Source organism: Lissotriton helveticus, chromosome 6 (assembly GCF_964261635.1).
Source record: "Lissotriton helveticus chromosome 6, aLisHel1.1, whole genome shotgun sequence".
Classification (NCBI taxonomy): Eukaryota; Metazoa; Chordata; class Amphibia; order Caudata; family Salamandridae; genus Lissotriton; species Lissotriton helveticus.
This window is the reverse complement of record NC_136067.1, coordinates 1,181,223,393-1,181,242,963: the sequence shown is the minus strand read 5'-3', so window position 1 is coordinate 1,181,242,963 and position 19,571 is coordinate 1,181,223,393. Positions and strand designations below refer to the sequence as shown.

The 19,571-nt window shown below is 46.5% G+C and overlaps 1 protein-coding gene across 4 annotated transcripts in view; it reads left to right on the top strand.

Annotated features, from left to right (window-relative positions):
• Positions 1–19,571, top strand: part of ECHDC1 (ethylmalonyl-CoA decarboxylase 1) — a 369,579-nt gene that overhangs the window by 202,615 nt on the left and 147,393 nt on the right. For all 4 annotated transcript variants that reach the window (XR_013596209.1, XR_013596210.1, XM_078648887.1 and 1 more), the window contains exon 4: positions 16,053–16,105. Coding sequence is in view for 2 of the 4 variants with exons in the window: in XM_078648887.1 (XP_078505013.1) it covers positions 16,053–16,105 (53 nt within the window). In the remaining 2 variants the exon portion in view is untranslated. The remainder of the gene's footprint in view (positions 1–16,052; positions 16,106–19,571) is intronic.

Genomic DNA, 19,571 nt, shown 5'->3' with positions numbered 1-19,571 from the left:
CTTTTCTTGTGTTTGCCCCACCAAGTAGCATTTAGGCCTCATAGTGTTCTACGGTGTAAAGGGCTTTCTTTAATTACTCTAATGTGGTGGATGAATCATTCATCGTCCACTGCATTACCTCTGTAGTATGTGGTGCATGAATGGGGTTTCCTCCACCTTGCATGAGAAAATCCTTCTGGAGCAAGCACCAAAAGGATTTCGCTCCAAAATAGAAATGCAGAACTCGAGGAAAGAGCTTCCTTAGCATCCTAAATTTGTTTTGTTACGGTGATGCACAGCGCACTGATGTCACAGAAACAAAAGTGAAAGCAGATGGCCGCATTATATATGGTCTGTTTTCACATTCATCTGTGCTTGGAGCTCTGCATCAATCTGTGCGTGAGAGGATGGGAAGAAGACATTACCCTTTTCCAGTGGAAATATTTCTAGTGGATCCCTCCTTTGAGATCACACACAAAGCCATGATCACCAAGCAAGTATCCATCCGCTAGGCACCAAGGATACTTTTGTTGTGGGAGCACCCCCCAGGGCACAGGCAAGTTTCCCCCACAAAAAAAACTGAAAAGTTTTTGTGCTCCCCGGGCACTGGGGATATTTGGGGTGTGGTGTATCACTTTTTTGGACAACAAGCAAACACTAAATGTCCCTGCAATCAGATGGGCCTAGTAGGCGTAACATATGCTACTTTTTAAAATCGTCCATGGGGGGATTACAAATGAAAACAGTGTCGCTTTTTTCCCTACTTAATTCATTATGTCTGTTTCATTTTGAAAACCAGGAGCAATCTCTACAAATAAACCATTGCTAAATTAAAATTAAGTTGAGTCTACTTTTCAGAAATGTATCTGTGAGTTCCACCACAATTTGAAAGAAGGCAGAAACCACAAAATTAGGAAAATCATTTAGAACATTTTTAAGTGTGGTTTTTTTTTGTTCAGAATGCTGGGAAGATAGCGATCTTAGGACAACACACTTTTTGTTGATACCAGGCAAAATTACCCCTTTTTTGCAAAGCAGTTTCTTTCCACACAAACATACAAAACAATTTTTTATCTGCATTTTGATTATTTTCTCAGAACTTTCCTGTGGAATCCACAATCACTGAGTAACTTTAGAATCCCCAAAATGTGGGGAAAATGGAATGCACATTTGTCCTGTATACCTTCTGTTGGAAAGGGCTCAGTGCTGGGCAGAGCCTCAGTGGATAAAGGGCCCACAGAAACCTTATAGCAAGGCTGACAGCCAAACATGCACATACGTCAGGATGCATGTGTTTGCATTAAAAAAGCAGCTATTAAAGGCTTTTATTGCTGGAGCCTACTGGCTCCAGCAATAAAAGCTTTGAGTAATTAAGAGGTTTGAATGCATGTTTACATATTGCCATATGGTTCACCTGGTTTAGGCGGGTGGAGAAGACCAGCCTGAGATGGATGTAGTAGAATGAATCTCTCTCGGGAAAAAGGAAGTACAGAGGGTATAGATAGATGGCTCTCTCTAGATCTGCAAGAGTATTTTTTTATCTCTTCTATCCCTCTTGCCGCCTTTTGGCCTCTTCCAGACCATTGGGTTACTATATCTGTTGCATCTGTAAGTTGGGAGGAGTAAAGTGTTGTGTAGGAATTTTAGTATAGCATAAGTGGATGTGAACATTATTGCTGTATGTTTCATTGTCTTTTTTTTATTTTTATTTTTGTCTTTTTTATTTTTTAATATGCAGTGAAGACAGAATACATAGCCTTGGAGATGAAAAATACAATGTGTAGCAGCCCCCCTTCCCCTCCCCCGCGGCTGAGAATTTACAAAGAGTGCAGAGATCATTAAAAGCCTATTATTATACATCATGTTAGAGCAGAAGTGTCAAAGTCCAAAATGTCCAAATACGATATAAAATGCTCCAGCGAACAACTGGGCAGAAAAAATGTCATCAAACTGGACAAAATCACGTGATAAAGTGACCAGTGCAACAGTACTTCGTTAGACTTAGAACACCACAACAGGGATAAATAATGATAGTTATAACAAGAATCATGAACTAAAGTGATCAATGCAATAGTACATCCTTAAGAAGAAAAGCACCACAGCAGAGTATATATTAAGCAATGTAACAAGGAGGCATCGGATAAAGTGACCAGGGCAATAATACAGCAAAAAAGAAAGAGTAACATACATTCAGAAAAAAAACTTCCTAATTTGGGTAAAGACAATCCTTAAACGATATCCTCATTTGCTTCGGTGTTTGACCGGTTTAGCCAACGAGTAAGAGGCTCCCAGATGACTAACCCTTTTTTTTCTTTGCCCGGTGACCCTTTTTAGAATAGATAGCTTTTTCAAGAGAAAAAATGTAATAAAACCGAGCAAGCCAATGCGCAAACAATGGGGGGGGTCAGGGTTCAGCCAGGCCTATGCAATGCACAGCCTGTAGGTGGCCATGGCAACGAATATTAAGGCCCCCCGTTCTTTCTGTCTATAGAGCCCTGTATGCCAAGTAAAATGGTGGAGGGCATTAAAAGTACATTTTGAAGTAGCACTTGACTTAGGAAGGATTGCATTTTATGTAGTAACGGTCCCAATGTTACACATGTAGTGAACATGTGAATTGAGTCAGCTCAAAATTCTGCACAGCGCGGGCAGTGTGTACCTTTCCCAGTCCCCCATTTCGCTATCCTAGAGGGAGTAAAATATTTAAAAAATCAGGTTTTGTAAAACTGCGCCACCTAGTTTCTTTACACCCTTATCAATCCAGGTTTGTAGATACGATGGTCCAAAGATATCCGGTAGATTGGGATTATTCTTGATAGGCATATAAAAATTCAATCTATCAATACCTAAATTCTTACGAATGGCAGCGAAAACCTTGTATACCCCTAAGAGGGTCTTAAATTTGACCCTTCTGTAATATCCAAATTCCAACTGTAGCCACAAGCAACCCCAGGCATCGGGACCGAGCAAGAGTTCGAAAGGTGAGGGTAGACCTACAGCTGGGGTTGGGGGAGAGTCTTGCAATAGTATAGGACATGATTGTAACACAGTAGCCCAATAGTATATTCTTAAATTGGGTAGAGTCCCCCCCCCTCTTTCCCGAGGCAGGGACAAGAATTTGTATGCCCTCCTAGGTTGAGAGAATGCCCACACAAACTGAGAAATTAACCTATCAAATCTTAAGAGTGTTGCTTTATTGAACCCTAAAGGTATGGCTCTAAACAAATATAACATTTTTTGGGGAAAAATCATTTTTAGCATGTTGCAGCGACCATTGATGGAAAGATGTAAGTTGTTTAAACGACTCAAGGCTTTCCTTGTCTCTGAGACAAGAGGGTCCATATTCTGGCTGACTATCAGGTCGGTATCAGCCAAGATGTCAATGCCTAAGTATTTAGCTTTGGCCACTACTCTTCCATCGTTCCAGGTGACATTTTTGTTAATTATAATTTGAGTTTTACCTTTTATTTAGTTTATATCCTGATACAGAACCAAATAAGTGGGCCTCAGCCTCCATTTCAAGAATAGCGTTCTTAGGATCCGGCGTAACCAAAGCCAAATCGTCGGCGTAGGCCATGATTTTAGTTGCTAGGCCAAATCTACTCCCTGCTTGGATAACCTGGTTTCCCTCAAGTTTTTTAATGAATGGATCGATGTACATAGCAAAAAGTAACGGGGAGCAGGGACCACCTTGTCGGGTCCCCCGCGAGATTTGTATTTGTTCCGTTAGGGTCCTGTTAATTGACACCCTCGCCATAGGGGTTAGGTATAATGCTTGGATGGCCTGGATGGCATTAGGCCCAAAATTCATTTTCTGCATGACGCCCCAGAGAAAATGCCAGGAGACCCGGTCAAATGCTTTTTTGGCATCTAGAAGTATTACAGCCATCGGGTCCCCTGAAACCTGAGCAGCGTCAAGCAGAGTGATGACCCTCCGAATATGCTCGGTAGTGCGTTTGGCGGGAATAAACCCATGCTGCCACCTGAACACGAGACCTTCAATTCTGACCGAGAGCCGTGAGGCAAAAATATTAGAGTATACCTTTGAATCACCATATATAAGGGTGATTGGGCGATAAGAGGCCATTTCGGTTGAAGTTTTGTCTTTTTTGGGGAAGACAATAATCTTGGCTATAGACCAGGATTGAGGAGGAGTGGTACCATAAAAGATTTGCGTCACTACAGCATTAAAAATATCTTTGATTTGGGCAAGGAAAACCTTATAAAATTCAATGGGATACAGTCAGGCCCGGCAGCTTTCCCATCAGGTAGATTGGTCAGGGCCTTGGCGATTTCATCCCAGGAGGGATGTCTAGTTCTCATTGCCAACTGATGGCCGATCCTTTCGCTACACTCATATGCTTTTTCTTAGATAGTGCCACTTTGACTCAATATGTATAAACAATGTGGTTACACTATTGTGGTTAGCTTCTCCTATTTTATTATCAGTGTAAGCTACCACAGCTCCAGCTTTTGCCTGTAAATTGTTTTGTTTATTGTTTGTTTTTCCTTTTGTTCTTCCATACTGGGTGCAGGACTGCGTCCCGTATTATTTTGTTTCTGTGTATCATTTTGTTATTCTTAAAACATTGCATATTATTAAAATTCTCTGTCCGGCTGGACAGTGAATGTGTATAGTACCTATTTTTGGTCTATATTTCATTTGTTCTTGTATTTTCTTCTCTAAGGACCATTGTTCTTGAAAATAATTTTCTTGTGTAGCAGCCCACTTGGAGGCGACTTTCTTGGCCAGAATTGAGCAGCTCTCGGCCCTGCCAGTTGAGCCGTATCTACCTCCCCCTTAGCTTGAACAGCCAAAATAAGGTTTTCTTCTTTTTTTGCTAATTTTGCGTGTAGCTCCATAAACTGTGCCGTCTCCTGCCAGTTTTTCCTCAATGAAAATTGTACGGTTTCGCCCAGAACACAAGCTTTTAGTGTGTGCCAAACTACCATAACGGGGGCTGAACCTAGGTTGATATCAAGGAAGGACTGTATCCACTGAGGTGCAGAAAAAAAGTTGTAGCCTGGCAGAGTTGGGTTTAAATGAGACCAGGCATCCACAAGCCCATGAATATCTAGAAGATTTTTAAGGGTTTGAAACACTTTGGGCTTGTGAGTAGTCAGCCAAACTTGAGAATTTGACCCCCCCAGTTGCAGGGTAAATTAATATTAAAGTCTCTGCATAAGATGACCGGGAGGGGCCAATGTGCCAATTCTGCCGAGACACAATCTAGAGCGCTATGGTCACCCAGAACACTCCCATATATAGAGCAGAGGGTGAAAGAAAAGGTGGGGGTTATACGACATTCGGCAAACACCCATCTTTTTTGGGAGTCAGATTTAACTCGGGTGGACTGAGTTAAACAATTATAGCGTGCTAAAATAGCCGCACCTCTAGTTTGAGTCCCTTGCGATGTACCCCCAATAACCTTGTATCCCAAAGTATTTAAAAGATGCAACTGAGAGCCTTCTATGTGTGCCTCTTGGAGGCTCACAATGATGGCCCCCATCAATCGTAAGCTCTGAGCAACCTTCTGCCTTTTTCGAGTATCGTTTAACCCACAAATATTCAGGGAAATGATTTTAAAATGTATAGAATTCATAAAAGTTTTAAAGGAAAGAGCCTCCATAATGAAACACTATGGATAGGTGTACACAAAATACATACAATGCACGACCAGGATCCCTATTGAATCCATGAGACATAAAGTCAACATAAAAGAAGCACATCAAGACACACTGGAGCCTGCCCAGACTGAGCAGATACATAGCCCATGTCAAACTTAAAGACAGTCTAGATATACGTTTGACATATGACTGCTCATACAAATTAAACATTAGGCACATCAAAAAAGCAAAAGCAACTACTTTATAGTCAGCCTTCCCCCCCCCACCCCCCCTTCCCCCCAAAAAATGAGCAATCAGGAAAACCCTGAATGATGGATACCTATTGTAACACCCCACCAACCGTCCCTTTCCATGTTAGAAAATCCTATGTTTAGCATGCGACATGCATTAAGACGTCCGACCGTTACGAGTTTTATCAAAGAAAGCTCAAAGGGGGCCTGCTAGTCCCTATAGCCTGGAACCGACCACCCCCAAAAGAGAACAAGAGCTAGCGAAGAAAAGAAAATATTACAAGCAAAACAGGAATACTAAATAGAGAAAGAAAAAATGGAAAAAAGGGGAGAGAAAAAAAACCCTAAGTAAAACTCGGAGATTTATACTATCCAACCAACAATGTAAGCTAAAACCATACTAAACCAGGAATAGCACTAGTTTGGCATTTTTTTGGCCTCAAGTCCAGTGAGAAACTCTTGAGCCTTAATTTATGAAGTAAAAACTCGTGAAGCACCATTCAGTATGACCTTTAGCTTAGCAGGGTTCATGAGGAAGATCTGTGCTCCCAGTTGTTGGAGTGGGGCGATTAACTGGCGGAGATGCCATCTTCGTTTCACCGCTATATGACAAAAGTCGGTTTGGCGAAGAAAGATACCCCCTCAAAACATTTCTGAGAGTACTGTCGAGCTTGATCAAAAATTAGCTGTCTTGGGGGGCGTGGCTAAGATGGCGGCTTAGCAGGGCGTGTTCTCCGGAGGCTCCCCGTTCCCCTGATCGGGCCCCAAAGCAGACCGCTTCGTCCTTAAGCACCTGTGCCGACAGCCCCAAGCACAAGAGACACCCGCGGGGTGACCGGGGGCCCCGACGAAACTCGGGGGACGGAGGAGTGGCTGCCGGGGAGGCGGCGCCGGCAGGAGCCGATCGGGGCGCGGGGAGCAGTGATCCGGCTCCCTCAGTGAGGGGGAGCGAGCGGGCCCCACCCCGAGACCACAAGACTGGATTGCCGCGCCGGGGGTCCCCCTGACTGGTGCAGTGGTCCAGGGGGGGCAACCGCCGGAGTTCGTTCGCGGGCCCCAGAGAGGCTGCCCGCGGAAGGAGACGCCTACGGAGCCGGCCCTGGGAATCACTCGAGGCCCCGGCTTGGGCCTACTCGGCGACGGCGCGGCGGCCACGGGCTGCGCCCAGAGGTGAGGGAAGCGGCGTGGCAAAAGCAGGGAGCAGCACCCCGGGGGCAATTATCTGGCCCCCCAGCGCCCAGAGACCCTGACAAAAATTGCAAGGGCCACGATATCGGCAGCAGCGTCATAAGGCCTACTCCAGCTAGGCCACCGGCCGGACAGGGGCGCCGCCTAGGAGGGTGAGCGCAGGCGGTGACCTAAGGCAGCCAAGCGAGATCGGGGGCAATAGTCGAGACCCCGGGGAGGCCCCCCGGGCCAAGAACTGTGACGGACCGGGGAGAGTGGAGAGGAACCACTGACGCCGTTGATCACAAATGAGGGAGCTGGAGGCGACTACAGCGACCCCGGAACGGGCCACCAGGGAGTCGGCCATGTCGTGGGGCTGACCTTGGGGGAGGTCGGCGACCACCCTAGCAGAGCACAAGGCGAGACCGGACTCTACAGCTAGGGAAGCACCTCGGGGGGCATAACCCGGGCTCCCGGTGCCGGACGGAGCCCAGGGGCCATGGGGAAGAAACGCGGCTGAGCGAATACGAGGGTGCGGATCGCCTCAGAGGGCCACGAGGCTGCGCGGCTCGGGACCGGAGCCAAAGGACACACGACCCTCGACGACACATCGCGCTTTCGCGTGGCATCACCCCACTGCACGCCTGCCATACATTGACTGTGAGCCCGCCGAACAACGCGTCTCGGCGGCAGGACCAGCCAGGAAGGGAACCGCACCATAACCGACATGTTGGGCAAAGGGCCTTCTAAGGCCGACAAAAGCCCTGACAAACCGACTCAGGCGCCTCCACCCAGAGGGAAAGACCGCAACGAGGGGGAGGCCCCGGCGACCAAGGCGTTCATGGAGGCCCTCTTCACCTCTCTTAAAGAAGACATCCAAACCCTCAGACAAGAAATGGCGGGGGATTATAAAGAACTGCGCCGGGACGTCGACGATCTCGGGGAGAGAGTGGCCGCTAATGAGCTCGAGGGACAGTCCAGGAGTGAAGAATTGGAGCACTTGAGACAAGAAATTATCCGGCTTAACGAGCAACAAACTGACCTCCAATCCCACACAGAGGACCTCAAAAATCGTTCAAGGCGCAACAACATCCGGGTCCCAAATGTGCCATCCAAAGCAGAGGGGGATGATATGACAGGGTACATACAAGCCCTGTTCCGAACAGTACTCGATGAGAGTGAGGACTTTGAGATCCACATTGATAGGGCCCACCGGGTGGGCCCGGCCTGACGAGCTCAGGGTCCCCCACCGGACATCCTGGCTTTCCTGCCAGATTACCTTCTCAAGGAACGCATACTGAAAGCAGCACGTCTCAAACAACCTCTTTGCTTTCAGGGCCACGATGTGGAACTCTTCCAGGACCTTTCAGCTATCACCCTACAAAAGCGACGTTCATTCAAAATGGCCACTGCCTTCCTCCGCAAAGAAGAGGTCCCGTACTCTTGGGGGCACCCCTTTCGGTTGATCTTTAAATGGAACGGGGCCCTGCACCAGCTGCGATCCCTACGGGACACCTGTACCCTATTGGGCATTCCACACGAGGAAGGCTGACCGGACGACGAGGAGGGGGAGCACTCATCAGGGGCCTTGTCCAGATCCCCTCGAGCGCCGAACGACGGCTGGCAGAAGGTGAGAAGAGGACGTACCTCCGGGAAGAATCTCAAGCTGAACCCAGAAACAATGGCACAAGAAAAGGCTGCTGCGATCCAAGAGGTCTCCAAAGAGACTGGTGCCGACTCCTGAAAGCCTGAAGTGATGGTCCTGTTCAGCTAAGTATGGCGACACGATTTGGGGACGGGGCGGGGGGGTCTCGAGCCGTCGAGCCGCCACTGCCACATAACCCGTCCATTTACACATGTACAGTAGGCCTGGACAGACTATACGTAGGCCAAGGACAATGTTCAACGGTTGGGGTTTCGTGTTTGAAAGTATACTTCTATTGTTCCTATGGGATGTATTGGGGAGGGGGGATGGGGTGTGGTGGATAACGTACTACTTCTCACCGTAGGTCCTTTGAGGGACACATTGTGGATTGTTTATGAGGGGCACCGGAAGCAAAGAACTGACACCGGTGAAGATATGGGAGGCCTCATTAACATCAATAGGGGATCCGGGTGGCGAACGTGGGAGGGGTTGGGAGGAGGGGGCTCTCCATAGGGGAGAACGGGGCGGAGATCAGCTTCCATAGAGGAAACACCACGAGTTGACATAATATGCCACTTACTATAGGAACCTGGAATGTCAAGGGGCTTAACTCCCCGCAGAAGCGCCAGAAGGTCTGGAAATACATTCTGGACCATCATTTAGATATAGTGGCTCTACAGGAAACTCACCTGTTGAAATCTGAAGACCACCGTCTTAAACATAAAAAATATTCCCTCATCTATAAGGCCTCGGCTTCCACTAAACAGAAGGGGGTGGCTCTCCTCTTTAGCCCGGGCGCCCAGTTCCAACCCATTGCCACTCAAGGCGACAAAGAGGGGAGATGGCTGATGGTCAAAGGCCGTCTGAAGGGTAGGATGTGCACTTTTGTAGCGATTTATGCTCCCAACACTGGGCAGAAGATTTTCTTGCATTCACTGTTGGGGAGGGTGACCGACTTTGCAGAGGGTCCCTTATTCCTCCTGGGGGATTTTAACCTGGTTTGGCACCCAGCACTTGACAGCACGCACACACGTTGTTCCGACATGGGTACTTTCCCTGAGTACATACAGACACATATTGGGGACATGGGCCTCCTGGACACATGGCGAACCTTATACCCACTCACACGAGATTACTCCTTCTATTCACATGTGCACCAGTCATACTCTCGACTGGATTACATCTTTCTAAGTCAGTCCCTACAGGGCAATCTCCAGGATGCTAGGATATTGCCCATTTCAGTGTCTGAACACGGTATGTACACAGTGTGTCTTTCATGGCTGGGTAATGCACCGCAACCGGCCCGTTGGTACTTCCCGGAAGCCTTAACGAGGGACAAGGAATCGACTACACAGCTAAGGGAGTCTATCATAGAATTCTTCACCCTTAATAACCCAGATGAGACCTCGGAGTATAACATATGGGACACTTTCAAGGTGGTTCTACGGGGCAAATGCATAGCACTCAACTCAGCCCTGAACAAACAACGGGCAAAAGAAAGGGAAGGCTTAGAAGAGGAACTGGCGAATGCTGACCGGACCCACAAGCTTGCACCCACTAGGCAGACACTTCGCATACTCACGGCACTCAGGGGCAAATTACGGGCCATATATAATAATAGGGCAGAATTCATCCTTCTCAAATTGCGCAACCTGTCCTACACTCAGGGCAACAAGGTGGGGAAACACCTAGCCAGACAGTTGAAGGACAAAAGAGAGAGGGAATACATAAGGGGTATTCAGGACGGGTCGGGGCAGCTTCTCCATAGGGATGAAGACAAGGCGGGACTATTTGGGTCCTTTTACAGCTCACTGTACTCAGCTGACGCTCTTGACACAGAACACCAGCAGACCTTCCTTAAGGACTTGCCACTCCCAAAGGTCTCCCCGGAATGGAACGAAGCTCTCATTGCTCCTATCACTCCTGAGGAAGTACAAACAGCCATTAAGGCACTGAAACCCCATAAAGCACCCGGTATTGATCGGTATACTGCGGTCTTTTATAAGACCTTTGCGGCAGACATTAGTCATCACCTGGTCCGGCTCTTCAATCGGATGGCCTTGGACGGCGACACCCCTGACTCTATGGCAGAGGCAGTGATCCCCAAGCTGGGGAAGGACGCCACTTGTTGTTCTTCCTACCGTCCCATTGCCCTCTTGAACATTGATGCCAAGCTGTACTCCTCCATACTGGCCAAGCGATTGTTTGAACTCTTGCCACTTATTATTCATCCCGATCAATCTGGCTTTATTAAGGGGCGCCAAACACACGACAACACCCGTCGCATCGTCCACTTAATCGAGAAAGCTAACAAGTTTAAAATTCCTGCAGTCCTAGTCGGCCTTGATGCTCAAAAAAGCATTTGATCGAGTTGATTGGAGTTTTCTATGGGCCACGCTTACGGAATTCGGCTTCTCCCCTAAATTCATAACGATGCTCCAGGCCAATTACAGACACCCAAACTCTAAAGTCTCCATCAACGGCGTGCAATCTACCTCATTCTGCCAGTCCAGGGGGACCAGACAGGGCTGCCCCCTGTCCTCTCTGTTGTTCGCCCTCAGCATAGAACCCCTAGCTATAGCGGTTAGGGAGCACCAGGGGATTGAGGGTCTTCCCTTCACCGGTGAATTCCATAAGATCTCCCTCTTCGCAGACGACGTCCTCCTCTCCTTGTCCAAACCGATGGGTTCGCTCCCACGCCTCCAGGAAGTACTTAGCTCCTTTGAGAAAGCGGCAGGCTTCAAGATTAACCTGGATAAGTCCTATATACTTAACCTTACCCTCTCGCACGTAGAATCCTTACAATTCCGATCACTAACGCCTTTAGCGTGGGCGCCCTCTTCCATGCAATACCTAGGGGTGCAACTGACGCCAAAATTGGAGAAACTGTATGCAGCTAATTTTCCTCCACTTCTCTCCCGCATCCAAATGGAACTAATGAGATGAAAACCGCTTTTTCTCTCTTGGCTGGGTCGCATACATGCTATAAAGATGACACTTCTCCCCAAACTGCTATACCTGTTTCAGGCGCTCCCCATAGACCTAGACGAGGATTTTTTTAGGCGCACGAAAACTGTGATCCTGCGATTTATTTGGCAGGGAGGGAGGGCCCGTTTCTCCTTTTCCATGCTTCGGCGTCCACGGAGGGAGGGGGGAGCAGGACTCCTCGATCTTAAGCTCTATTATAAGGCGGCCCAACTCCGTATCCTGGTTGAATGGTTGCAAAAGGAATCGGAGAAACATTGGCTCCACATGGACCGCAGTATAGCTGGTCGAACGATTTGGGACTTAATCTGGCGCGAGAAAAGGGACAGGCCCCCAAACGCATACCTCAGTACCCCAACACGCACTACTCTTAGGGTTTGGGACACCGTGGCAACGAGGGCGGGTTGGACGTCCTTCCCTTCGCCATTCACACCTATCCACTTCTCCTCTTTGTTCCCCTCAGCGCTCCTAGAGGGGCCGCTTAATGCTTGGAGGGAAGGAGGTTGCCTCGCACTGACACACTTATTCCACAACTATGACCCCCTTACCTTTGAGAACTGCGCAAGAGACTATGGGGTGGGGGACCATGAGCGATACCATCATGCACAGCTGTTACACTGGGTTCTCGACCCACGGATCAGGGAGGGTGCCACCAGACCTCTCACCGCGTTTGAATCACTCCTCATTAAAACTAAGTCCATGAAGGGGGCTATTTCGACTATATACAAGCTCTTACTCTCCACAGAGACTTCCCCCCGTCCACGATATATTAGTGGGAGGGGATGGCCCAGCGCGACATCTCAAAGGAAGACTGGACCCACCTATGGTCAGATATCTTCAAGTTCAATCAGTCCACAGCTCTGAGAGAAGCCCATTTGAAAGTAATGATGGACTGGTACTTATAACCGTCCCAGCTCACTAGGATCTTTCCCGGCACGTCAGATCGTTGTTGAAGGGGGTGTGGCCTCTTGGGGGACTTCAAACACATATGGTGGGACTGCCCCTCCATTCGGACGTTTTGGGAAGAGATCCTGGCGCAGGTGAAAACTATCCTGGGGTATCCCGTCCCGATCTCAATGACAGAGGCCCTACTTGGCATTAGAGATCCTATGCTAGAACATCAGACTAGGGCTGATAAGAGAATTATGTGGCTATGTCTGGGGGCTGCCAAACTAGCTATAGCGGCAGCGTGGAAGAAAAAGGAAGCTCCGGCAATGTCCCTGTGGCACTCCCGCCTGTGGCAACTGATGAGCCTGGAACGCATGTCTGACATATCCCGAGAAGACTTTAAAAACTTTGAATACCGTTGGGGTCCTTTGGTCTCCTTCCTCTCAAAGGGCCTACCTTCAGCTGTTTGCCCTCCCACACTTAGGGCCCTTCATCTATTCCAACTCTGAGGTACACTATACGGTTGAACCTATATTGTAAAGCAACACCACCACTGGGGAGGGGGGGAGAGGGAGTTGGGGGGGAGGGGGGTAGGTTGGGTTTTATCTTTTTTTATCGTTTGACTCTTGGTGTATTACCCACTTTCGAGTTCCTCTTGCTCTTCGGGGGCATCGCTTGCTGATTGCATATGCTGGCAACTGGTCGGAAGGTGAAGCAGGGAGGGTGTAATCAGCGCAGAGACACTCATGAGGTGACGTTACTCCTGGTGCTTACCCCTCAAGCTGGACATAGTGACTGCACCCCGTTTCCCTCAACATTGAACATACTATTATGATGCGGATAAAGCTTGGGTACACTATAGCGATGAGGAACTTCGACTCTCTACTTATCAGTAGGTCTGCATACTGTGCTTTGAATTTCGGGAAGCCCCTGCGAGGGCATATTGGCGAACTGTGCCTTGAGTCTATGTTTTGGAAAAACCAATAAAAATTACTTAAAAAAAAAAAAAAATTAGCTGTCTTAATAAAAAGTTCCCGAAGAAAAAAAAAAGGCTTGAGGTCTTGTGGCTTCATTAGTATTGCCAGACTGCTTTTTTAGTGTAAAGGGGAAGCAGTGAGCTCGTTGGACTTCGTGTTCCCAACACCACTCGATCAGTTCGGGAAAGGCCCCCCTGAGAAGTTATATGATGTAGCGCCGGGGATCTTCCCCCTCCACTCCCTTCGGAATCCCAAGAAGGCGGAGGTTATTTTGGCATTGCCTGTTTTCATATTCTTCCAAGTTCCACATGACTTCCGTCATTTGGTCCCCCTGAGAAGTGCATTGGCTTTTGAGTATCACAACTTCAGATTCAAGACTTTCAGTTTGGCCTTCCACCATGGTCCCTCTTTCACAAATGTCAGAGCAGGTTTTGTTAAGTTTCCGAAACCCCCCCTGTAATTTTTTAGCAGCACATTTAGCCTGCTGGCTGTCTACCCTGGCTTCTTCCTGAAATTGCTTAATTGAAGACAGTATAGCAGCCAAAGAAGGTTCTGCAGTCTGATCTTGTAGGGCACAGGCCGTCTTTGCAAGTTCGCCATTGAAGGAAAAAAAGAGGTGATACCCAGAATAGTCCCATTTGAGCTGATCTCTCTTATCTATCTTCTTCCCCCTGCTTTTCGTTCCCGGTGCTTCTATTTTTGAACCGTGCTTTTCCCTTTAGAGGCATTACTGAAGTTGGATTCAGAGAGGTCACAGTCACTAGATGAAGAAGAACTTAATTCTTTCAGAGAGTTTAAACCGTCTGAGACCGAGAAGAAGTGCTCTCCAAGGGGGCCTGGAGAACCAGGATTTTGTAGCCATTGAGTACTAGTACCTTTTGCATCCAAGGCATTGGAGGACGAGGGGCCCAAAATAGCATGATCGTGGGGGTCCTGGGGAATTGGAGATAAGCAGGAATCAGCGCCGGTCAACAGGTCAGTCTCTGCAGGGAGAGCTGGGACGTCCGAGTTAAGATTAAAGGTGTCTTTATGAGGCCCTTGGTTTTGGGTTAACAAGCCGGGCTCCAAGCTTAGTAAGCCAGGTAAAAGCGAAGTAGATTGTAGCTCTGGCTGAGCATCAGGAAGTTTGACTGAGCTGGTCGAGATGGTTTTTATTAAATCATTTTCAATACTGCCATCAACATCGTTTGAGAGTCTTGCCCAATTAGCTGGACCTGCACTGGTCACCATCCCCACGACAGAGAACAATTTGGCAAATTGTGGTTGAGAGGAGCCCCCATCATTTGAGGCCCCCCCACCAGCAGGGTTGTTTGATGTTTTTTTGAGGCCCACGGTCTCTGGCTTGTTTTTAGGGATTACTTCTGCGTGGAGCGTTGTAGTTAAAGGGCCGGAGCTGGGGTTAGCTGGTGTCTTGCCTTTTGCCCCCCAGACCACCCGAGAAGACATGCTCAACTCACCCCCTAGGAAATTAGCGAATAATATAATTGCTGAAGAAAACAGCCAAAGCGATACCAAAGGGGATGATGGACGGAGCGTTTGAGCAAATCAAACACTTACCCCCAGTCAACTGATCTGGGTTTAATCCATCATCATTCTTTAGCTCACTTCACCTCCCCAGTTCAAACATGGCCATATGCAAATCAGTCTGACCCTGTGCCTCATGGGAACAGTCCAGCCCGAACTGCCAAGCCATGTCTTCCCTAGACCGGAGACAAGCATCCTGGGACCGGTTTCTGGCTAATCATCCGTCATCAGCCAGGCTAGCTTGAATCCAGTGGCAAAGTGAGCAAGGGACCCACGTCTGGGCATACCCTGCCAACTTAGGGTGAACAAAGCGATACCAAAGGGGATGATGGACGGAGTGTTTGAGCAAATCAAACACTCACACCCAGTCAACTGATCTGGGTTTAATCCATCATCATTCTTTAGCTCACTTCACCACCCCAGTTCAGAAGAAAATAGCCAGGCAGCGAAAAGACCAAGCAGGCAAACGGGACCGCTCCAGCGCCTCAGGGAGAAACGCAGCTCAGTCTGAACTTCACCAGAATAGGAAGGGAGGCTCCGTGCGATACAATGTTTCCTTCCAGCACCGCGTCCCGAAGTTGTCGGGCTTCTCGGCGTTCTTGAAGTACTTTGCAAACGCGGAGCTCTTCGTGATTGAGAAAATCCACAAGTGCATCCACAGCAGCAAACCGGTGTTGACTGATCCCGGCAAGGCAGTGTCACCAGGTCAGGCCAGATAGCTGACGGCCGAGTGAACCTGTGGCCCAGGCGGTGGTGAGACAGGGAATCACACAGGCACCATCTTGCTCCTACCTGTATGTTTCATTGTCATGCATGGTAAACAGAAATTGAAACAAAAATGATGGACATTCTTTATAGATCCTTTCTTACACTCATCAAATATTAATGTGAGTTTTCTTGACTATCAAGGAAAGTGTGCATTGTTTTGAAAGTAAAAACTTAATTTAAGAATATTTACAGCATTGCTCAACCATATTGTGGATAACTTTGTTCTTGTGGATAAAGCTACTTTTTTCTTATTTTGTTTAGGAAGGCATGAAGATGTGCATGTATATGCAAAGCACATTGACAAGACTTTCAAGGTACTGGCCATGTTATTTATAAAATATAATTGACTTACATAATTATGGAAAGTGATATGTAGTATGTTTTTGTTTCTTTACATTGTACATGTTTAAAGTCCTCAAACCCCATGGTAATTCTGTTCTGCATCTTACACATTTGACATAATGATAGAATGAAAACTAATATTAAAAAAACCTTTGTTATGTCTTCAGGTCCCAGAACCAAGAAAACGAAGGCTATTTTTATTGACAATGTAAAACGTGAGAGCACAAACACATACCCGTATCTGGGAATTGTAATAGATCATAAATGTTCTTGGAGGCAGGCCATTGAGTCGAGGAAATTGCTTTTTATGAGGGCAACAGTTGCATTAGTTAATTTCTCAAGGAGATTGGGAAGAAGGCCCCCCACCGAACTCATTGATATATATAAGGCTAAATGTGTAGCCATCGCAACCTGCGGGGCTGGCGTGTGGGGATACAGGAAGGTTGAAGCCTTACAAAAGGTTGAAAATAGTTTTTTAAGGTTTCTCCTCGCTGTCCCACAGGGTACTGCGACCTACTCGTGCCACTTGGAACTGGGTCTGTCTTATCTGATAGACTTAGTTAAAATTCAACCCCTTCTTCTATGGCACCGTATTTGGTCATCAAATAAAACTATTTTTTGTCAAAGGTTCATACAGGACTGTATTTCTCTAGAGAATGCTCACAAGATTGGATGGATAGCCTACATTAAAAACTTCTTGTATGATTTGGGTATGGCACAATTTTATTATTCTCCCATCCTAATCTCAGAACTCTCTAGAAAAGCGAAAAAAAACTCTGCTTGACGCACCTAGAATATCTGCGGCTGACTAATGAGGCCAGTAAAACATCAGTCCAACATATGTTATTAATTCAAACAACTTTGACCATTCAACCATATTTAACTTTCAATTGTTCAAGCTATGAAAGATTTTTATTAACACGGTTCAGGCTGGATATTTTCCACCGTTTGGTCACTTTCCCAAAAATTAACGATTGGGCAAAGAATTTACAAACATGCCCCTGTAATGATGTCTCTGCCCAATCCTCAATCCACACAATTCTATTCTGTAAGTTTTACTGTGAACCAAGGAAACGCTGGCTTATGCTGATTTTAAAAACTATGGGTTTTCGAAGGTGTCGCCCCGCATTTCTCTCTCTCCAATTTTTGGATGAAGAGTGTTCTGCTAAAGCCATAGCTAAATTTCTGAAGTTTGTCATCAGACACAGGCCAAACTTAGACTAAGCTGCGAAAATTATATGCTAGGATTATACTCTCCTCTATTTGCTGTATAGCTTAAGATATTTCAGACTGTTTTTAACTGGTTTTATCTTTGCACTTAATAAATTGTGATAGTTGTAATTGTATCTTTTACATGCGCTCTACTAGATGAACACATTTTAAAATTTTAAAATTATTCCACTTGTGTACATTTTTAAATGTACTTTTATGGTTTTTCTAACAGATGAAAGCCGAATAAAGGACTAATTGATTTGATTTGATTTTGACATAATGATAGAAATTAAGAAAAAGTGTACAATAATTGACCAATCTCAGTGTGAGAAAGGGCCATCTTTAGCATGATAGTCCCCCAGATTGTTGCCTTCCTATGCTACACCCATTTTTTGCTGGCCATAGGGCTTTGTGTACTTTACATTGCCAACCATAAGTTAGGTGTTTGTGCTCTTCTTTCTTAACATAGGTAAATTGGCACACACCTAATTGGCACATTTAATTTACGTATAGGTCACTACCATATTGGACTACATGTGTCTAGTAAAATAAATGCTATAAATGGGCTGCAGAGCTCATTGTGCAACTCCCTGCAGTAGCACTGTAAAACATGTCTCCAGGCCTACCCCTGAAGCCTGCGTGTGCAGTTTTAAACTGCCATTTTGACCTGGCAAAATAAACCTTTTGCCAGTCCTAAGCCTTCCTTTGAAATACCTGCAAGTCACCTCTATGGCAGGCCCTACATTTTCATAGGACAGCGTACATGGTATCTAAAAAGTAGGAGATGTATATTTAATATTTTACATGTCCTCATAGTGAAAAACCTTCAAAGTTGTTTTTAACTGAGGCAAGAATAGTACTCTCATAGGAAAACACTTAGTTACATTAAACAATGTATAATGCTTTACCTCAGTTTGGGAGCAGCTAGAACCATGATTCATGGACTCTTTTTAATAGCAATGGAAAATCCAACTTAATGGACAAGTAGGATTTTGTTTTTGTCAAACATGTTTTTATTAAGTTTTTGATGACAATAAACAATACACTTGGTAATATTGTTACATCCTATACTCGTATGCAGCTATTAGCACTCTATTTCCTTGTACAGAGTCTGTCGGGTGATCCGAGTCATATCTCCTTCAAGTAACTGCGCAGGTATTACCTTGAAGCGAACATAACTTTTGGAACAGATAAAAAGCAAAAAGAAATAAATCCTGTCATTAAACAAAAACCCTCCCTTTACCAGTAACCCTCCCCTCCCATGATTCTATTACCCGTAATAGAATATTGTCATATTGCTCTCATTTGTGGGTAGAAGGCAAGGAGATACACAAGAACATCAAGATTGCAGTAGGAAGAGAAGAAAAAGTGAAAAGGTGGACCATAAGTAAGAGAGGAACTCAAGCACTTGGGGTAACTGGGTTCTCGGTGATCCGTAGGGACGAGCCTGATGCTGGTCTGTCTCCGGAGTAGGTTCTGTTATTGATAATGGTTCTGGTTAGAACTGGAACAGGTGCAGGGGGCAGTGACCTAACCCTCGTGGGGCAGGTAGTCAGCGGGAGACTGCTAGAGAGATAGCTGACTAAGGGGCCCCAAGCATATTCTAAATGTTTGAACTCGTCCCTCTAGATGTCGCTCATACACTCCATAGTGAGTGCCTGTCATAAACGTGCATGCCATTGTGTGATGGCAGGAGCGTCTTTCCTCTTCCAGGCGGCAGGTATTGATGTTTTTGCAGCCCCCAGACAAAGCCACATTATAGCCTAGTCTGCTTTCGTTTGATATTCCAAGCTAGGGTTCAGAAGACCGGGAAACGTACAGTCTGGGGAATCAGGAATGGGATATCCTAGTATCTCTTTGATTTGAGTAGAGATTGCAGACCAAAAAAGCCTAATTGTTGGGCAGTCCCACCATATGTGGTGAAAATCACCCAGAATGCCACACCCTCTCCAGCAAAGGTCTGATGTGTTGGGAAATATCTTTTTTTAAATTTGTAGGGTATAGATACCAGTCATAGAGTATCTTATAGTGTGCTTTTCATTGGCCTAGTGAGTGGTTCTGATACCTTATGTCCTCCCATAGGGCTTTCCGTTGTGTGTCTGGGATCTCGTGCCTTGGTGTCCCTTCCCAAAATTCGAGGTGACAGGGTGTTTTGAAGGGAGTGTATGTAGTAGTAGCGAAAAAGGAAAGAGATGGCCCCTTTTACTGAGCCTTCCCCCTTCACAT